Source organism: Balaenoptera acutorostrata, chromosome 15 (genome assembly GCF_949987535.1).
Source record: "Balaenoptera acutorostrata chromosome 15, mBalAcu1.1, whole genome shotgun sequence".
Taxonomy (NCBI): domain Eukaryota; kingdom Metazoa; phylum Chordata; class Mammalia; order Artiodactyla; family Balaenopteridae; genus Balaenoptera; species Balaenoptera acutorostrata.
The window spans coordinates 72,166,377-72,187,461 of record NC_080078.1 but is presented as its reverse complement, the minus strand read 5'-3'; the positions used below and the strand labels follow the sequence as shown (position 1 = coordinate 72,187,461).

The 21,085-nt window shown below is 48.1% G+C and overlaps 1 protein-coding gene across 2 annotated transcripts in view; it reads left to right on the top strand.

Annotated features, from left to right (window-relative positions):
* The window catches only part of PTPRT (protein tyrosine phosphatase receptor type T), an 803,133-nt gene that overhangs the window by 514,433 nt on the left and 267,615 nt on the right, over positions 1-21,085 (top strand). For both annotated transcript variants that reach the window (XM_057529518.1, XM_057529519.1), the window contains exons 9-10: positions 11,054-11,255; positions 12,594-12,696. In XM_057529518.1, coding sequence (XP_057385501.1) covers positions 11,054-11,255; positions 12,594-12,696 — 305 coding nt within the window. The remainder of the gene's footprint in view (positions 1-11,053; positions 11,256-12,593; positions 12,697-21,085) is intronic.

Genomic DNA, 21,085 nt, shown 5'->3' with positions numbered 1-21,085 from the left:
TCTTCTTCTTCTGGTACCCCTATAATTCGAATGTTGGCACGTTTAATGTTGTCCCAGAGGTCCCTGAGACTGTCCTCAGTTCTTTTCATTCTTTTTTCTTTATCCTGCTCTGTAGTAGTTATTTCCACCATTTTATCTTCCAGGTCACTTATCCTTTCTTCTGCCTCAGTTATTCTACTATTGATCCCATCTAGAGTATTTTTAATTTCATTTATTGTGTTTTTCATCATTGCTTGGTTCCTCTTTAGTTCTTCTACATCCTTGTTAAATGTTTCTTGCATTTTGTCTATTCTATTTCCAAGATTTTGGATCATCCTTACTATCATTATTCTGAATTCTTTTTCAGGTAGACTACCTATTTCCTCTTCATTTGTTAAGTCCAGTGTGTTTTGAGCCTGCTCCTTCATCTGCTGTGTGTTTTTCTGTCATCTCATTTTGCCTATCTTACTGTGTTTGGGGTCTCCTTTTCACAGGCTGCAGGTTCGTAGTTCCCGTTGTTTTTGGTATCTGTCCCCAGTGGCTAAGGTTGGTTCAGTGGGTTGTGTAGGCTTCCTGGTGGAGGGAACTAGTGCCTGAGTTCTGGTGGATGAGGCTGGATCTTGTCTTTCTGGTGGGCACGTCCACGTCTGGTGGTGTATTTTGGGGTGTCTGTGGCCTTATTTTGATTTTAGGCAGCCTCTCTGCTAATGGATGGGGTTGTGTTCCTGTCTAGCTAGTTGTTTGGCATAGGGTGTCCAGCACTGTAGCTTGCTGGTCGTTGAGTGAAGCTGGGTCTTGATGTTGAGATGGAGATCTCTGGGAGATTTTTGCCGTTTGGTATTACGTGGAGCTGGGAGGTCTCTTGTGGACCAGTGTTCTGAAGTTGGCTCTCCCACCTCAGAGGCACGGCCCTGATGCCTGGCTGGAGTACCAAGAGCCTTTCGTCCACACGGCTCAGAGTAAAAGGGAGAAAAAATAGAAAGAAAGAAAGAAAGAAAGAGGCTATAATATAGTGAAGTAAAATAAAGCTATTGTAAAGCAAAGCTATACAGACAAAATCTCACCCAGAAGCATATACATATACACTCACAAAAAAAAGGAAAAGGGGAAAAATTAATATCTCCTGCTCCCAGAGTCCACCTCCTGACTTTGGGATGATTCGTTGTCTATTCAGGTATTCAACAGATGCAGGTACATCAAGTTGTTTGTGGAGCTTTAATCCGCTGCTCCTGAGGCTGCTGGGAGAGATTTCCCCTTCTCTTCCCTGTTCGCACAGCTCCTGGGGTTCAGCTTTGGATTTGGACCCACCTCTGCGTGTAGGTCGCCTGAGGGCGTCTGTTCCCCGCCCAGACAGGACGGGGCTAAAGGAGCAGCTGCTTCGGGGGCTCTGGCTCACCCAGGCCGCGGGGAGGGAGCGGTACGGAGGAGGCGGGGCGAGCCTGCAGCGTCAGAGGCCGGCGTGACGTTGCACCAGCTCGAGGCGTGCAGTGCGTTCTCCCGGGGATGTTGTCCCTGGATCCCGGGACCCTGGCAGTGGCGGGCTGCACAGGCTCCCGGGAGGGGAGGTGTGGAGAGTGACCTGTGCTCACACACAGGCTTTTTGGAGGCGGCAGCAGCAGCCCCAGCGTCTCACTCCCGTCTCTGGGGTCCGCGCTGATCGCCGTGGCTTGCGCCCTTCTCTGGAGTTCGTTTAGGCGGCGCTCTGAATCCCCTCTCCTTGCGCGCAGCGAAACAAAGAGGCAAGAAAAAGTCTCTTGCCTCTTCGGCAGCTGCAGACCTTTTCCCGGTCTCCCTCCCGGCTAGCTGTGGTGCGCCAACCCCTTCAGGCTGTGTTCACGCCGCCAGCCCCAGTCCTCTCCCTGCGATCCGACCGAAGCCCGAGCCTCAGCTCCCAGCCCCGCCCGCCCCGGCGGCTAAGCAGACAAGCCTCTAGGGCTGGTGAGTGCTGCTTGGCGCCGAGCCTCTGTGCGGGAACCTCTCCGCTTTGCCCTCCGCACCTCTGTGGCTGCGCTCTCCTCCGTGGCTCTGAAGCTTCCCCCCTCCACCCCCCGCAGTCTCCGCCCGCGAAGGGGCTTCCTAGTGCGTGGAAACCTTTCCTCCTTCACGGCTCCCTCCCACTGGTGCAGGTGCCGTCCCTATTCTTTTGTCTCTGTTATTTCTTTTTTATTTTGCCCTACCCAAGTACGGGGGGAGTTTCTTGCCTTTTTGGAGGTCGGACGTTTTCTGCCAGCGTTCAGTGGGTGTTCTGTAGGAGCAGTTCCACGTGTAGATGTATTTCTACTGTATCTGTGGGAAGGAATGTGATCTCCGCGTCTTACTCTTCCGCCATCTTCCAGTAGCACTATTCTTAAATACAGGTATGATGCTGTATCCCTCCCATTTAATGACTCTATACTGCCCTCAAGATAAAATCCAAGCACTTGAACATTCACATAAAGACTTCCATGACCTGACCTCAATGCAGGACTGTCGCATGGGTTGTACACTATACCACCAAGGGGATGAAACCCACTAAGCTACCTCCTGTATCTGTCAGGAGGACTACGGCTAGGCATTAAGAAAGGCATATTTTTTCCTTCTCACAACGGTACTTTCAGCTCACTGAAGTACAGGGGGCTGGGATTGGGGGGTGGGGGGCAGCCTCTGCCTAGAGAAATGCCTTTTGCTTATTTGCACAAAAGCACTCATAGGTCAGTAGCCATCCTGCCCAAGGGCATCTCTCTGGCCTCCTCTTCCTTCACTCTCCGACTCCCATCACTTCCCCCCATCCCCTCTCCCACCCCCTTCATCTGGCTAACACCTTCACACTTTATGGTGAAGACTTTTGGACCCCAGAAGCCTTCTCTATTAGATGCTCCCAAGAACCATTTTCCCTTCCTTCAAAGCAGTAATCTACACGTGCCTTTATGACTCCTTCCTATGGTCATGCCCATCTCCTGCACTGGACTGTAGGTTTCTGAAGGCTCTCCAGTTCTTAGCACAGGGTCAAGTCCACAGCTCACTGAATATTTGTTGTAGATTCTATTCTACAGCCACAGAGACCTCACAGGTACCAAAACCCAGCATGCCACATTTTTTGTGGTTTCTTTTTTTTTTTTTTAATTATTTATTTATTTTTGGCTGTGTTGGGTCTTCGTTTCTGTGCGAGGGCTTTCTCTCTAGTTGCCGCAAGTGGGGGCCACTCTTCATCGCGGTGCGCGGGCCTCTCACTATCGCGGCCTCTTGTTGCGGAGCACAGGCTCCAGACGCGCAGGCTCAGTAATTGTGGCTCACGGGCCTAGTCGCTCCGCGGCATGTGGGATCTTCCCAGACCAGGGCTCGAACCCGTGTCCCCTGCATTGGCAGGCAGACTCTCAACCACTGCACCACAAGGGAAGCCCTGTTGTGGTTTCTTAAACATTTTATTTTGAAATAATTCTAAATTTACCCCCAAAAAAGTTGCAAAAATAGTACAGGGAGTTCCGTACCCTTCATACAACTTCCCTGAATGTTAACATCTTCCCTAGCCGTGGTATGTTTATCAAAACTGAGACTTCGCAGGGGCGTCCCTGGTGGCGCAGTGGTTAGGAATCCGCCTGCCAATGCAGGGGACATGGGTTCAAGCCCTGGTCCGGGAGGATCCCATGTGCTGTGGAGCAACTAAGCCCGTGTGCCACAACTACTGAGCCTGCGCTCTAGAGCCCGCGAGCCACAACTACTGAGCCTGCATGCCACAACTACTGAAGCCCACGTGCCTAGAGCCCCTGCTCCGCAACAAGGAGAAGCCACCACAATGAAAAGTCCGCACACTGCAACGAAGAGTAGCCCCCGCTCGCCGCAACTAGAGAAAGCCCTCGCTCAGCAATGAAGACCCAATGCAGCCAAAAATAAATAAATTAATTAATTAAAAACAAAACAAAAACAAAAACTGAGACTTCACATCTGTGCATTACTATTGACTGAACTCCAAACTGTTTTTTTTTTTTTTTCCAGATTTCCCAAGTTTTTCCCTAGGTGTTTTTTTCTCCTTCTAGGTTCCCACATACCATTTAGGTGTCGTGCCTCCTTATTTTCCTCGAATCTATGACAGTTTCTCGGGCTTTTCTTGTCTTTATGACTCTGACGTTTTTTAAGAGTGATGACCATTACTCAGCCTGGGCTAGTCTCATATTGTCTCGTGAATGGACGGAGGTGCTGGGGAAGAAGACCACAGATGGTACGTGTGCTTCTCATCACATACCAGGGAGCCCTTGATCTCAACGTGACTTATCATTGGCAACGTTGACCTTGATCCCTTGGTTAAGCCCTTGTCTGCCAGATCTCTTCGCTTTAAAGCTACATTTTTCCCTCTTCCATCGTAAGTCACTAGCTCCAGCCCACACTCAAGGAGAGAGAAATTAGGCTCCACCTTCTGGGAGGAGGGTTATCAAAGAACTTGTGGTCTTATTACATTTGGGGTGAGATAAGGTTATGCAAATATTCCATTTCTCCTTCATTTCACCCACCAACTTTAGCATTCATTAGTGAATCCTGCCTTCAGCAACTATCACTGTGATATGCCGATGGTGAGTTTCCAGTTCCTTCCAGCATGCTGTTCCAGGGTACTTTTCCTTGGCATGTGCCATATTTCATAGTTCTTCTGCCTAATCGCCTTCGTGCTTTAGGGCTCAGATCCAGCATTCTCAGCCCTGGCTGCCCAATCAAATCTCCTGGAGAACTTTAAAAAGGTACTGACGTCCAGGTCTTTGTAGCCAAAACGTTCGATTCAATTAGTGCGGAGTGGGTGCAGGCATTGGTACTTTTTAAAAGGTCTTCAGGGCATATGCTTTGGAGTCCAGGCTGAGGACCACCAGCCTAACCCAGTGCTCTTGCAGCTTCTCTGGGATGCTGTCCTCACTCTCTCTGGCAGAAGCAGTTACTCCCAGATCTGTGTTCCCAAAGGCTTTGGTTACCTGCAGTATCTACCAATGCCTCTGTTGGTCCCCAAAGTCAGGAACTGGGTCTTCTTCACCAGTGTTTCTCAAGAGCTCAGAACAGAGTCCAGCACAGAGTTGGTTCCTGGTGAACATCTGTTGATGGAGAGAATGATTCAGTCACAATGGAAGCAAAAGCAGTAGTTGTCTGTGCACAGAAGTGGGAAGTCCCTGCACTCCCTCACTGGCTCAACAGTGTTAGAAACCCAGGAACAGCAATATGTGTGTTGGTCATAATCATTTTTCTGCTGTTATTCTAGTCCTCAGCTCTCTAGGAAATACACGGGCCCCGTGGCCAAGAAGTCACTGGCGTGTACATTGCAGCCATCTGTGCATTCACACTGTTCTTCAGAAGGAAACATGTTCACATTTTATCTTTAAACTGTCAGCGAACCAAGGCATCAACACTACACTTCTAACAAGAGGAGATTACCTTGAACTGGTCTCCTTTTATACATTTGCCTTGGAAGTCAAGAAGATGGAAAAGACCACGCCTGTAAACACTTTTACAATAGGTAAAAAAAGAGGGCCAAAAGATTTTAACCAGTTGTTCTGAGTTTTAAAAAAATTAACCTTTATCCATTGAACTGACCAAGTCAATCTATTTTACCTGTAGCCTTGTTAAGACTCTGCTATCTTGAGACTTCCAGAAAATGGACGGGAAACCATTTGGAGAAAGTCAGGAGCAGACGGAATGGATAACATAGGGTACTGAACCCTCCCTCCCCCAAAAGGTTTAGGATGAAGACACCACATGTATAGTAGCAAGAGGAGAGGGTGCTAAGCTACAGAGGGTGCTTCTGGAGCTTCAAGCTGTAGGCGGGCAGGTCTTAACCCAGTTTATGCCATCAACACTGACAATTGATGCCATTGTGGGTTTCCTCAATATGGGGTCATCTGTTAGGGCGTGAGCTCTTTGAATAGCAATCAGGTCCTTCCAGGGCATCCCTATGTTTCCGAATAGACTTACCCAGGTTCTTGCTGCATCGTGGTACCCACTGTGGTGAAACCGAGGCATCAGAGAACACTTCACGAATGGTGGGTCACCATCTGTCCTTCCAGCAAGCTGCCTGGTCGCACACAGAGCTGTCCTCACCCTGGCTCGCACTTTGACCATGTCACCTCTCTTGGCCTCAGTTTCCTCAGCTGAGGAATGGGAATAACCATAAAGAATCCACACCATTTTTTTTTTTTAAGGATTAAATGAGATGATTTTTATGTGAGTCCCTCTTCTCAGTGCCTGGCACAGAGTAAGTGCTCCAAAATGGTGTTTTTTTCATGACTGCATCTTCTGACAACCTGCTTCTGAGTCCTGGCCACTTCCCTCAGCTCTACTTTATCTCATATCTTCCCTTAACCACCATCCACCATCTCATCCTCAGGCCCAGAAACTTGTCACCTGCTCTCTTTGAACGTGGAACCTCTGTGGTCTAACCCTGTACCTGGCCCAGTGCCTGGAGCGCAGCCTGGCTCAATCTAAGCACGTTCAATACGCAAGCAGGCCCTTCCTGATGGGCTCTTTGAGGGAAATTGTTTTCTGTTCTCCCTCCCCGCCTGTCTTGCCCCCTCCTCATCAGCCCACGATGGAAGGGCTGCCTGTTCTTCCCAAGATGTTCCCTGGTCCATGGCAGCAGGAGCCTTGATGCACAGGCTAAAGTCACTCATGGACTCCCCCCTGGGGCCTTGCTTCTGAACAAAGGGGCTGCCTTCCAGTAGTAAAGAAGCTGCAGGCCATTCTGCAATATAAATCAAAACAGAAACTGGAATTAAAAGGAGTATTTTACCCTTCAAGAGCCCAAGACTCTGGGAGGTTAAGCAAATTGCTCAAGCCACATAACCTGGTTTGATCATTCATTCATTTATCCAAGGGGAAAAATGCGGAGCAAAAACCACATAAGATCTTTGCTCTCTTAGAGCTTAAAGTCTAGTCCAGGGCTCAGCAGACTCTTTCTATACAGGGCCAGAGAGTAAATATGTTAGACTCTGTGGGCTGTGGAGTTATAGCTACCTAATTCTGCCTTTGTAGCGTGTCAGCAGCTGTCACAGACAGTACAGATATAATGGTGTGGCTGTGTTCTGGTCAGATTTTATTTATGAAAACAGACGATGAGCCAGATCTGGCTTTCAGGCTTTACTTTTTCAGCTCCTGGGCTGATGGAAAAGGGACTCATCAATGAAATAATTTCATGGTTCAGTATAAAAGTAGTGGTTCAAAGGAGAGCCATGTAACTCTGGGAACATAAAATGGGAGGACCTGGAAGTCAGGGAAGGTGCTCATGAAAAGTGTTATTTTACTTGCGATCTGAGGATAAGGAGTCATTAACAAGGTGAAGGGAAGGAAAAAAGTGTCTGAGCTGGCAGAATAGCTGGTGCAAAAGCTCTGTGGCAACAGGGACCATGGATCTTTTCAGACACTGAAATAAGGCCTGGGATGCAAGATAGAAGGGCAGGAGGGGACTTCCCTGGTGGTCCAGTGGATAAGCCTCCACACTCCCAGTGCAGGGGGCCTGGGTTCCATCCCTGGTCAGGGAACTAGATTCCACATGCATACTGCAACTAAGAGTCCGCATGCCACAATTAAGACCTGGCGCAGCCAAAATAAGTAAATAATAAATAATTTTTTAAAAAAAGATAGAAGGGCAGGAGAGGCCAGCTCATGCAGTGAGGTGATGGAGAACCACAGGGTAAGAATGTGGTCCTAATCCCGAAAGCTATGGGAAACCATTGCTCTTTTGATTCTGAGGGGTGATTGGATTCTTGTTAAGAAGTGCTCACTCTGGCTTGTGGCTGGGGACCCCACTGAGAGCGACCAGGAGAGACTGGGGTGGCCCTGAGCACTTCATTGCAGCCAGAGCCCCATCCCTGGAGCCCAGGGCTGATATGCAGCTCAGCACTCTTTCCCCTACTACCTCCTTATTTTATGTTTGCTATTCTAACAGATCTTCCTCTCTCTCCACTTCCAAATGAAGAGTCACATTGCAGGATGCATTTTACGGTCCCAGCTCCATCCCATTCAATTTTTCTCACCTTCCTTCTTTCCCTCCCCAGCCCGATCCCACACTAACTTCGTAAAACTTGCAGGTTAAATTTTTCAAAGACTGTTTCTGACAGAGCAGTGGGAATTAGATTTGGTGAAGCCCTTCATAAAAAATTGAAGACACGCTATATTAACATACATTGATTTATTCATAGTGTTTCATTACAAGTAAGTGAGGATCCTGTAATAGCAGGAAAGGTTAGGAGAGCAGGGGAGCACAGTATATTATATTGACAGCTGGGTGGAAATTGAGTCGCTTTTGGATTGAATTTGGAGCACAGAAAAGGAATTGGCTAGTAAATAAGGCATGAATTTTATCACCCATTGTCTGTATATCAATGTAGTTGCCATCAGCCCAGGCAGGGGACGGGGGCAGAATTTCAAAAGGATGCTCCAGCACGTCTTCTCCCCTGGTGGCCTGGGTTAGCAGACACAGGCAGAGCTCTCCGAACATCTGCCTTCTTCTGCCGCTGGGGAGAACTGGAATCCAGCTGCACACAGCTCTCCTGTTTGCTCACCACTATCTAGTCAACACTGGACTTTTCTTGGTTCTCCCAAGCCTTTTCCCACCCGAGGTCTTTGCCTGGTTAGTTCCCTCTGCCTAGAATCCAGAGTGCTCCTTCCTCTGCTCTGACTCTGTATCACCTCCAGGTATTAGTTCAGTTCTCCCCTGAGATACCTCCCTGAGCACTTTGTCTTAGTTTGGCATTTCTCAGAAGCAGAGCCTGAGACAAGGATTTGAGCATGAGCAGATTATTAAGTGTGGGAAATACTAGGGAGTGGGGAAGGGAAAGAAGGTAGCCAACGATGGGTGTGTTTTCCAGTCAACTACCTATGGAGGCACGTGGAGTGGCATCCCTCGGGGAAATCCCAGGGATGCTGCAGGGGTATCACAAGAGGAGCTGTGGTATGTATTTATCAACTCGCATTAATCCAGTCTCCAGGGATGTGAATTAACCAGCACTTCCTGTGAGTACCCAGGGAAAAAGCCCTCAAACAAAGAGAGGCAGATGTTTGCAGTGCTTGCCTTTGAGAAGGGCTGGAGTAGGCGGGGTGACCAGAGGGAACACTGTGACCAGGCCCCCCTCAGGGATCTGCTAGATGGGTGCCCCTGCCAGCTCTGCTAGCACAATGGCCAATTCCTTCAGTTCTGTGCATTTCTCCTCCCGGGCTCACTGCGCTTCAGACAAAGTCTGGCCTCTGTCCTCGACATGTGACATCAGTTGCTACACTGCACTGCTCCTGCATCATAGGGAAGAGAGAAGTTACTGCTTTCTCCAGAACATTTGGTGCCCTAGCCAGAAACAACCAACTGCTTATTTTTGAAGTAAAGTTGGTATATTACCTTTTCTGCCTGGGTTTGGCCTTCCTGACAAGCATGGGACATTCCTGACAAAAGACAAAGTGATGTGAAGTGGCTGTGTAGTTGACTTACCTCGTTCTGGAACAGAAGACCTTGAGGACAGGGCTAGCTTGTGTTCATTGCATTCATTTGCTAGGGTATGGGAGCACACAGTGCAGGTCCTGGAATAGTACAGGAGTATGCGGGGAATGGTTGTGGAGGAGCAAATGAGTGAATGAATGAATGAAACCCAACAGATCTGGGTTTAGTCTTGGGTCAGTGATAGGACACCGAATAACCTTGACAATGCCTGATCTTTGGCTGCATGTGACAGCCGCATGAATCTCACACAGGACGTTGAGAGAAAGAAGCCGACACTAAAGAGTACACTCTGTATGATTCCATTTATATAAAGTTCAAAGCCAGGCAGAGCTAGTCTATGCTGTTAGAAATCAGGGTAGAGGGTATCCGTGCTGGGGGGAGGAGGGAAAGGATTGGAAGGGGACGTAAGGGGAAAATCTCGGGTCTGGTAATGTTGTGTCTCTTGATTGGGTATGGTTAGATGGTCCTTTCCAGTTAGTAAAAGTTCACTGAGCTGTATAATTTTCTGTATATGTACTATACTCTAATAAAACACTTTTAATAGAACAAACTAGATAAACAAAAAAACCCTGAGTTTGCCTCTTTAACAACTGTGTAATTTAGAAATGTGGTTCTCAGAATGTGATCCTTGGGGGCCAGTGCCAGGGATGCCAGCTGTTTTGTTACATTCACAGCAGGATAAGTGCAGAAGTTGAGAGTGAGCATCTAGAAACTTCTTAGGGCCTTGACATTGCTGTGACACCCATATGTGTGGTCAGTGGACACGTCTCCTTGCGCATCATGTAGAACAGTGTGGTTATTGCCAAACTCACATGATGAGTCATGTGTGATGTGGTCTTTGGATCATTATGGGTCTGCAGTGGACTGGGAAACAGAACTGGGTCTTCACCACAGATATTTCGAAAAGCGCTGGTTTAATACAGATTGTTGCCAGTTGAGCCTCAGTTTCTCCAACATTAAAATGAGAATAAATATTCTGACGTCCGCAAGGTTTTAGGGAAGACAAACTAGATAATGCACAAGAAAGCACCAGAGAGCACCACGTGGAGTAGGGGGATGCATGAGCTGCATTTTAAACTAGGCTTCCAGATAATTCTTATCAGGATGCTACACTTGGACACTGCTCTGTGCCCACACTGTCCAATGTGATGGCCAGTAGCCACACGGGGTCCCTGAGCTTTTGAAATGTGGCTAGTCCAAATGGAGATGCACCATGTGGTAAAGTAGATACTTGACTTCTAAGACCTAATATGAATAAAAGAATCTAAAATATTTCATTAATTTTTTTATGTTGATTGCAGGTTGAAATGATAACATTTTACATCTACTGGGTTTAACAAAATGTATTACTAAAATTAATTTTACTTTATGTTCTTACTTTTCTTTCCTTTAATGTGACTGTTAGAAAATTGAAAATTACGTATGTGGCTTAAATTTTATTTCTATTGGATAGCAATGCTCCAGAGTATCAGCCATGGAGTATTGGGAGGCTGGGATCATCTGTAAGGTAGATGTGAACAGCAGAAGTGCTGACCAAGCTCACACGCCTTGTGCTTTCCTCCCCTGACGTTCCTCCATATGGACTCCGCCCAGCTTCCTGGGTGAGGCACTGATATGTTTGTTTGCTGGCTCCTTGTACAGATCAACTACAAGGCCGTGGGCTCATTGGACCCGAGCGCCGACCTCTCCAGCCAGAGGGGCAAAGTGTTCAAGCTTCGGAATGAAACCCACCACCTCTTTGTGGGTCTGTACCCCGGGACCACCTACTCCTTCACCATCAAGGCCAGCACAGCAAAGGGCTTTGGGCCCCCTGTTACCACCAGGATCGCCACCAAAATTTCAGGTATCTGTCCTAGAAAGGGGGAAGGAAGAAAGGTGGTGGTGGTGGTTTTTTTCCATTCCTAATATTCCTGGGAGTGAAAAAGGGCGGAGCCAACCGTCACCGTGTGACTTTGGAGCAACGAGGACAGTGCAGTCCCTCGTGTGTCACTGCTGTAATCTCATGAAGAAAACCTAATCCATGAACTTCCTAAAGTATAAAAAAATACATCAATTAGACTAGACCAGAGGGAATGCTGAGTGATTCACCAAATAATTTATCTAGCACACAGTTGCCTTAAATAGTACATTTTCCCCTTACAAATTGGTCTGTAAAAATGTGATTGATTTTCAGGAGTATTCCTTTTGGCAGTGCAGGGCACAGCACAGGTTCTCATGAAACGTCTGATGAATGAATGAACAAACAAATGAGTGAATGACTGTTACAGAGCCATAGCAGTCCAGGATGTCACCTGCCATCACCAGTAGGGTGCCCTCCCCCACCAGACAGCATCAAAGCAGAATTATCTCAGACCCCTTTTTTACAATTTACATTTTTTCAGAATACGCATGCAGTTCTGGTCTGCATCCATATTTTACTTAGATACAGACCCACCGTGTTTTTTGTAGCTTAATGTTTCCACTTATCCTTAAACCATAAGCATCTTCCATGTTGCTACATTGCTTTCATTATAATGTTCTGTCAAGTGGATGGACGTAATTTAATTAAAGATTCCCCTGTGGTTGAATATATTTGGTGCTTACATGTTTTTATAAAATAACGCTTCAATAAACATGTTACAGAATAAAGTTTAATTTCTTGGCTTGGATCATGACTTTAGGATTAAATTCCAGAAATTGAAATACTGAATTAAAACCGATGTGGGTTTAATAGCTCTTAATACAAATGGCTAAATTACCTTCCCAAGGGATTAGATTTAGTTACACTTCTATCAGAAGGGAGGGTCTCAGGAAGAAAAAAAAAAGATAAGAGGAACTAGTTCATCACTGCTGTAATTTGCATTTGCATTTTAAATATGGTTAGGGTTGACTCTGCATTCACATCTTTAAGTACTTATATTTCCTGCATTTATCTGTTTATTTCGTATGGAACTTCTTGATTCATGAGGGTTACCAGCCACGTCATTGCTACCCTTCTCCAGACTCTTCTGTACCTTGAAGGAGCCTACGGGCAGGTTGGAAGTCAGGGCCTCCTTTGCTGAAAGCCTGGGATGCCATGTGACTCTCATCCTACCCTTCCCCAAACACCTCCCTTCTAGGCATCCTGAGTGTCTTGAAGGAGGTGATGAGAGGGGTTTGGGACCTTTGCTAATAAGCTCCCTTCTCTCTGTTCTCTGTCCAGCTCCATCGATGCCTGAATATGACACAGACACCCCACTGAATGAAACAGACACGACCATCACAGTGATGCTGAAGCCCGCTCAGTCTCGGGGAGCCCCTGTCAGGTGAGGAGGGTTCTTAACCTGGCGTTCGCCATTTTCCTTCTCTGCACCGTGCACGCCTCCAGCTGAATGATGTCACTGGCAATGCCCATGGGCAAGACTGGCCAGGAGCAAGGCTTCCTGGAGGAAAAGGGTCCGCAGCCCCAAGCCCCTTTCAGAGGGGCTACTGAGCCAGGAGCCCTGTCTCCCTACCGTGGGCCACTGGGACTGGTTTAGCGGGAATGTGCTGATGGGGACCTGAGGAGGGCTGGGAGAGAACTTTCTGGAACACACCTATGGTAAATGTATTTAGTCCGGTTGGAGGCCCAGAAACACAGTATCCTGGCAAGATCACCTTTACGTGTCCAACTGCCATTAACAGACAAGTAGACAGATTCACTGAATGCTAAAAACAACCTGCTCAGAGATTACAAATGGGACACGACCTCAGGGCTGGTCCAGTTTATGGCCTTGGTGTTCCACAGGGGACTGGAATTCAGAGTCATACTGCTGATTTTAACAAGAGGCTGCTGGAGTCCAGGAGTGTACCTACAGCCCAGGCAGTGAAAGCATCTCAGTAGCTAAGCTGATCCCATGGAAGTCCATGGGCTCACGGCTGTCAGGAAGGTGGTCATCTCTTTTAAATAAGCTACACTATGTACAAGGGCAGCAGCTCCAATGTTGACTGCTGGCTTTTGCTCAGAGCTCAAGGGACTACAGACCCTGAAATCCAAGCAAGAGTGTTGGGTAGAGCAGCTTTCAGATTAGCTCAGTTCAGTTCAACGAGCATGCATGGAGTATTTTATATGCCAGGAATAGAGCAGCATACAGGGGATGAAAACGATTCACTTATTCATTCATTCGATAAACGTTTCTTGAGCACTCACTCCGTGTCAGGCAGTGTTTAAGTGCTTGGGACAGGCTAGTGAACTAGCTGTGTATAACTCATGCTCTAAAGAAAGTCAAACTCTAGTTGGGGAGACAGAAATGTGAAAACATAACTGCACTACAGTGCCTGCTTGTGGAGATGCACATAGGCCATTACAAGAGCTCACAGGAGAGAAGTCCCAGAGGAGGTGACACTGAGCTATATCTTAAATGTTGTCTAAGATTTCACCAGAGTGGTAACAGGGTCCAGCATGAACAAAGGCATGGAGGAAAGAGGAAGCTTGCCATCGTGGGGAGCAACCAGGAATCGTTAAATTTGCCTTAGCATAAAGGTCAAGGCAGGAGTGGTGGGGTGGGAACAAGGGCCATGTTTGAGAAGCTCAGCCTTGTTTGAGGGGCCCTGGGGAGCCACTGAATAGCCACATGCAGTGTCTCTTTTATGATACTGTAGGCTGGGAGACCAGCCGGGAAGGAGGCTATTGAGATGGTCTAGTTACCTGTTTGCCAACCTTGGTCCAACTCTACCCAGGAATTACAGGCACTGGAGCAGATAGAATCAGCTGCCAGTTTGGAAGTTCCCATCTATTCTATAGACTTTGGAAAGTGTTCTATCCTAAGTAAGGTGGGTCTTCAGGCCTTCAAACAGGTGTGGATAGAGGTTGTGGGCACCTGAACTAAGAACGTTTGCCTTATATTCCACACATAGGTCATTCCAGGACTGTCCTACCTGTGATGAGCTAGGGGGATGGTGGCTCTGACATCACACAGGGAGTTGTTGAGTTACTGTGTTTCTTCCTGTTACTCTTATGCCACATTGTCATTTACTTCCCTCTATACACTGAGATACATTTTCCTCCTTTTCAGATGAAGAGACTGAGGCTCAGAAAGGCGCAAGGGCACACAGACAGGGAGTAGGAAGGCTGAGCTTGAACGCAGGTCCTCCAGGTGTCCAATCACACATTCCGTCTTGGCCACCCACGTCTCACCTCCCCTTCACAGCTCTTACCTCTGTCATACGGCAGCATTGGGCATGTTTCAGAGTCTCAGAAAGCTTCCCAGATGGCAAGAGTCTGGCCCAGAAAAGAGAAGCCCAGTATTGTACAAGTTAGCAGCTGACCCAGGGTCAGAGGCCAGATCTGCCCTAAACCCCAGGACCTTTCTATGGTAGACCCAAGTGTCACCTTTCATTGCTACAAGCCTACAAAACTGTCAGCAAAAGAACCTGGTCAGCTGGCACCCCACTGTGCGGCTTCTTGGTGGCTGTGGGTTCAGCCCAGCTTCCCACAGCCTTCTGGCTGCTGTGTGGGGCAATGAAAAGGATGTGAGTCCGGTGGCAGTGAACCTGGGTTCAAATGCTGATCTGATGCTGCTGTGTGACCTTGGGCAAGATACTTAATCTCTCTGAACCTCAGTTTTCCTTATCTGGAAAGAATAGACTGGAGATATTTCACCAAAGCTTAATGAGATGTCCATGTGAGCCAAAGCAGCGCAGGCTGTCAGAGAGTTAGTTCCTTTGTTAGCTTTGCTTCTTCTCTGTGGAACTTAGGAAGTTCTGTTCAAAATGGTTTTTGCAAACCCACCCCACTATAGGGTCACAGTGTTGCCCGCTTCCTTCCTGTTCAAATTTCCAAAGCTGTTCAAGACCCTGATTTCAGGGTGGGGAAGGAGGTGCTTTGCTTTTTCCTTAAGAGCCCCTAACTTCTTTCTGGCACAGATTCAGAAAAATGTCTTTTCTAATTGTCCTGAGAAATAAGTAATCTGTGTCCTTCCTAGTGATAGGAATAAAGTTAATTTTTGTACGGAGGATCAGGGACCCATCCTCAGGATGAATCAGATTATATGTCTGTGAACCTCTGAAAACTCCTCAAAGTCAGCTGAACACAGATGGGAGTAATTATCACCATGTTTTATTGGGCAACTCCTATGATCCAAGAATTTAATCTCTACTAACCTATGAGTAGTACTATTATCTCCCTGTTTGAAATGAGGAAACTAAAGTTCAGGGTCACAGAGCCTGTAAGTGATGAAGTCAGGACTCGTACCCAGGCCTGCCTGACTCCAGAGACCAGCAAATTGGTCTTCTGCGCATCCCAAACCAATGTTCTTGGGAAAGCTTTTTGAGCCTCCACAGAGAGAAGCCCCTTACACTTTCCATCTGAGCTAACAGACTTAGTTTGCACATCTGTTTAATGAGCTTGTGCATCCTAAGACCACAGTAAATTAGTAGGTGGGAATGGAAATGCCCCAGTAGCGATGAGAAATGACAGTTGGCAGGGAGCGAAAAACAGGGCAACTCTACAAAACCGACACAGGGACTCAAGAAACAAGGAGGTCCACATGCTGTAGCCCCTGCTGCCCCTCATAGCCACGGGTATTCATTTGTTGTTCCTGGTTCACCCTAAAAAATGTACCATTAGGTCCCACGTCTTCAAGTTAAAAGAGCCAGCTAGCTTCCATTTGATGAGCACGCACCGGCCGAGTGCCTGTCACTGTATGTAAACTATTTGCATCCTCACAGCATTGCCATAATAGCCTCCCCATTGTGCAGATACGGAAACTGAGATACATGGAAGCTAAGTGCATTGACCCAAGCCAAAAAAAAAGCAAGTGGTGCAGGCAGAACTTAAACCCCGTTCAGCCACCCCTAAGCCAACACTCACATCTCTCTAGCCACGCCACCTCCCTAGGAGAAAGTTATACGTGATGTATTTTGGTGACATTTCCATCGGAAAAAAATTTAAAATAAATGTCACTGCTCAAAGGGGCAATGCCTGGTGTCTGGAAAAGTCTGGCTGCTTTTCTTCTCAAGGCTCTAGATCACTGAGGGTGGGTAGACACTCAGTTTCTGGAGTTATTTTCAGACTGTTGCTTGGGCATTTGCCAAGAAGGGAAGAGGCTAATCAGTGCCAGCCAACAAGGCTTCCGGGACAACCGCAGTGACAGCAGTGGAATATCACAGTAGACTTCAGTTACTTTAACCCTTTGTCACCTTGAACTCTGGGCACTGGAGTGCCCTGTGGGAGGCAGCTGACCATTAAGTCATTCAACAAATATTTATTGAGCAGGAACGGAGGTAAGCAATGGGGATATAGCAGGAAGCAAGGGAGACACACACCTGTCCTCCTGAAGCTTATCATCCAGTAAGTGTACATGTGAACGGGGCAGGGAGGGGACCATTAAGCCATTAAGGAAACAGAATGATGAAAGCGGCAAAACAAGATAACATGAAGCCAGTAGAGACAGTGCCTGTATTGACTGAGAGGAGGAGTAGATGGGCACAACCCAGGCAAGTGGACCAATGTGGAGTCCTGCAGGCAGGGGAAGCACGAGCCTTGAGAAAACAGCAAACGCACTCTGTGACCCCAGGACACTAAGAGCTCTCTAGATGCACGGGGTCAAGGATGCCCGGAATCGTGTTTTATACTTGATAGTTCCTTTAATTCCATTGTAGCATCTGATCGTCACTTACCCAGTGGGTAAGCTGCACAGGAAATACCCTCTCCATTTTAGAGGAGAAGCAGAAATCTAAGATGTTAAGTGATTGGCCCAAGGTCACGGAGCTCATTACACGTAGAGCCAGTCCACGGACCTAGCTTCCTGCCTCTGAGTTCACTGTTCTGAGTTCCTCGTGCCTGGGATGTCAAATGATGACTGGGTGACCTTCTGGTGGGATGCTGTTGATTGAACCTCTTCCACCTGGGGAATGAGGGGCAGACAAGACAGTTCTGGTTGTGTGGGCGCAGCCAGTAACTTGTGAAGCCCAGCTTAACTCTCTCTGGGTGGAGGGTCTTCCTCTTCTCCAACAGACTCACACCTGAGCCCCAGCCTCCAGGCCACGCCCACACAGGCTGTTCTTCCTTCTCCTGCCAGTAATGCTCTGACCCTGGTTGAGCCAAACTCCAGCCCCTGCTGTACTGCTTGCTGCCGCTCTGGAGCCCTGTGGCTCTGACTCTGACTGGTTGGTAGGACTAAGCATGCAGGGAGGCGGGGAGGCGGAGAGGGAAGATTGCCGTGCGGGGCTCCTGCACCCTCATCTCTCCAGCCAAACCACCTTGGCAGTGTGGCCTCTTTTTCTAATACTCCGCAATGGAGATTTATTGCTTTTGCATTGCTTTCCCCAGGCCTTCAAAGATGTATTGGTTTTTAAGTGACAGAATCCCAGAATTGCTTAAAAGATCAATCAAAGAGTGACTAGAATCTAATATTCAGCTCGGCACACACCAAGCCTTCTTCCCCCACACCGCACCTGTCATGCTGATGTAACTGTAGTAACCTTCATCAGAAAGTAACTCGGCCGTGAATTAATCACCCATAATGCAGTGCCTGAAGGGAAGCCCAGGGCAGAGCCCCAGATTCTGTAGCAGACCCTCCTCTGGATCCCCAGCGGGCTTCCTTGGAGATGCCTTCCCCACCCCAGCCCCTGCTCTCTCCTTCCCATCCTGTCAGTCCCTGGGAGCTCTGGGATTAGGTCTTTCCTCTCCCTCTGCCACTCTCCACCCCGCTCTCCTGACCTGCCAGGGTGGCTTTCTGGTCGACCTGTCATTAAGTTCCTCTTTCTTCAATCCCTCCCCCACCCAGCTGCTGGAGGACTGGTCTTTTGGAAGCACAGATTGGATCAAGTTAACTTCCCTGCTTAAAATTCTTAAATGGGTCACTGGCTTCCTACCGCATTATGTTCAAGCTTCTTAGCATGGAATTCAAGGCCCATCTGAATCTGGTTCTAACCTTCGTTTCTGATTCCATTTCCTTTTACTCTGTCCCTTTAGCAGGTTTTACTCAACAGCGACATGTACGCTTCCTTCATCGTTCTTTCATGAGCTTCTAATTGTGTTATACATTTGTTTGTATGTTTTCTTTGGTTTCGTTTCTTGCATGCCCCTCACTAGACTGTGAGCTCCGGGCAACCTGGAAGTTTGACACTAATGGATTCCTTTCCCTGGGACAGGGTCTGACTTTTGCAGGTAGTCCAAAAAACAAACAAACAAACACACAAAACAGAAAAAAACAACAGCTAAGTAAGTAAGGAATTCAGCCAATCTGGTGGTACCTGGAAGATACCAGGGTACTGGGACAGTAGAGACGCACTTTACAGGCCCTGCCTTTACCTGCCTCCTTTTCTCTGAGAGCTCAGTCCAATAGAAATGCCTGCGTTGATGGAAATGTCCTATATCTGCTGTCTGATAGAGTCATCACTAACTACACGTGGCTATTAAGCACTTGAAATAGGACTAGTGCGACGGAGGAACTGATCTTTAAAATTTTTATTTTCATTAATTTAAATATAAAGAGTCACACATGCTAGTGGCTACCGTTTGGATGTGCAGGTCTATAGGTAAGATAAACAGAAAAAGAAACAATGCGGATGAGCTTATGTACTTGGTTGGAGGTTCGTTTGAGAGTTCAGCGTGGAGGCATCCATCGTTAGCCTGGTGGGCTCAGGGGCCAGGAGGCCTTCCTGGAGGCAGTATTGCCTGAGACCTGCCAGAGGAGGGGGAGCTTGGCCCAGGAGGGAGCGACATGTGCAGGAGCTGAGGTAGAGGAGCTGCATGTTGTGTTCGGGGAACAGTGGGCTGGGGCACAGAGATGAGGAGAGAGGCAAAGAAGCGAGCAGAAGCTAGGTAAAGGTCTTCACTTGGGATTTGGACTTTGTCCTGAAGGACATGGGGAACGTTGGCAGGCAGACGCCCAACTTTTTGTTCTCCTCTAAGCAGTCAAGCCCTTGTCTGTGCCATTCTCTCTGCCAAGCACGGCATCCTCCACCTCCCCAACATCCAGGTCAAATCTGCCGCATCCAGGACCACCTCCCATCCTGCAGCAGGATGCATCCGCTCTGCCTTGGGCTCCCACGCTGCCCTGTCCCCTCCCCTGCGGGAGACTTGCAGTTTCAGTCTCTACCAGCCTGTGACCTCCTTGGGGGCAGGAACTGGGGTCCCCCAGGCTCAGACCTGAGATCTCTCATGTTCTTCCTGCCACAGCTGACTTCCCAGTTGGATACACTGGAACAGCAGAAGCTCCTAGAATGAGATCCCCTTATGCAATTGACTTATCTGATGGCTTAGGGTCAGATTCTTAATTTCTCTGAACCTCAGGCTGCTTGTTGGTAAAATGGGAATACCCATGTCACAGATTGTTTTAAAGGTCAAAGAAGCTAAAATATGTAAAGTGTCATTGGTAGTTGTTCAGTTTGCTCCTGGGGTTGGCCAAGCTGTTGAGACAGCGGGTGGCTGCCTGCCCTGGGGAGCCCTGGCAGGATTATTCTCTGAGTCCCGCTGCAGCTGATGCCTGTGTGCTAGGTGCCCTTTACCCCTGAGTAAGAGTCGCTGCAAGATTGTGCCGGCGTGCATGCGACGTGTCAGGGAATGTGCACTTGTCTCCAGGGGTGTCACAAAATCCTCACAACGATTCTCAGAAATGGATTCTCAGCTTTGAGCACCTTTCAGAAACACCAAATCAAGCAGGCAGGGCTAGGAGGTCTCAACCACTGAAGGGCCAGCAAAACAAGGACTAAGAGCAGTGCCCTCTGCTTGAAGGAGATGCCACTTGGTGTTGTGAAACCAAAGTGAACAGATCCAGAGCCCCTCGGGAAGCGGTGTGGAGACTCCCATGAGCTCCCTGAACTGAGACCTTATAAATACGGGCACCAGAGTGGGTACATGGAGTCAGAACCGAGCAGGAGAGGTGAGACCAGATCCTAGGAGATGAGTCATGTTTATCTGTTCACTCATTCATTTGTTTATCAATTCATTAACTAACTCAGTCAATAAATATCTACTTTGAATTTCAGCAAACAACCCCATGCCAGACACCGTGCTGAGCACTGGAGACCCAGAAATGAGCTAAACAGGCCCACACGCCGCTGACCTCCTAATGGCAGGTACAGCTCTGAACTAACAGTGCCACGGACGCTCATGACAGACTGTTAACAGCTGTAGCCCATTCTCATGGGGTCCATGTCACCTCGCCATCCCACCTCTGATTTCAGCTGTGGCTAAGCTGGATAGTTCCATGCAAAATTATAGGATCCCACCTCCAGCACCAGCACCCACCCTTTTTCTTCTGCCTTTTGGCCCTAATTCTTTCTCCAAAGCCCCATGGATCTGGCTTAGTCTGAGCAAGCTGGTACAGCTCAGGAATGCAAATAATTTAGTGCTACAGGGGAACTCTCAGCCAATGTGGGATGAGAATCCAGGCATCAGAGCCTTGCTTCCCATCCTTTGAAAGGACCATTCTGAGGTGCATGCCACACGGTTCCTCACACATCCCCAGTAGGACTGAGCCCCGGGTTCCCACAATGGGAGCCTGCTCGACAGTGCACACTTTGTTGGTTTTTCTTCCTTCTGTGTCTCACTTTTTCCTATAAGGGGTGGATCAGCCCCAAATGGGGCGGTCAAGAGATACTGTGAGAGAAACTGAAAGGAGGCCGGTAGGACTGCAGTGGGGAGAAAATGCAAGAGAGGACGGCGCGTGATGAGGTTGGATGTGAAAGGGCCAGGTAACCCAGGGCTGTGTTATTACCGTGGCAAGG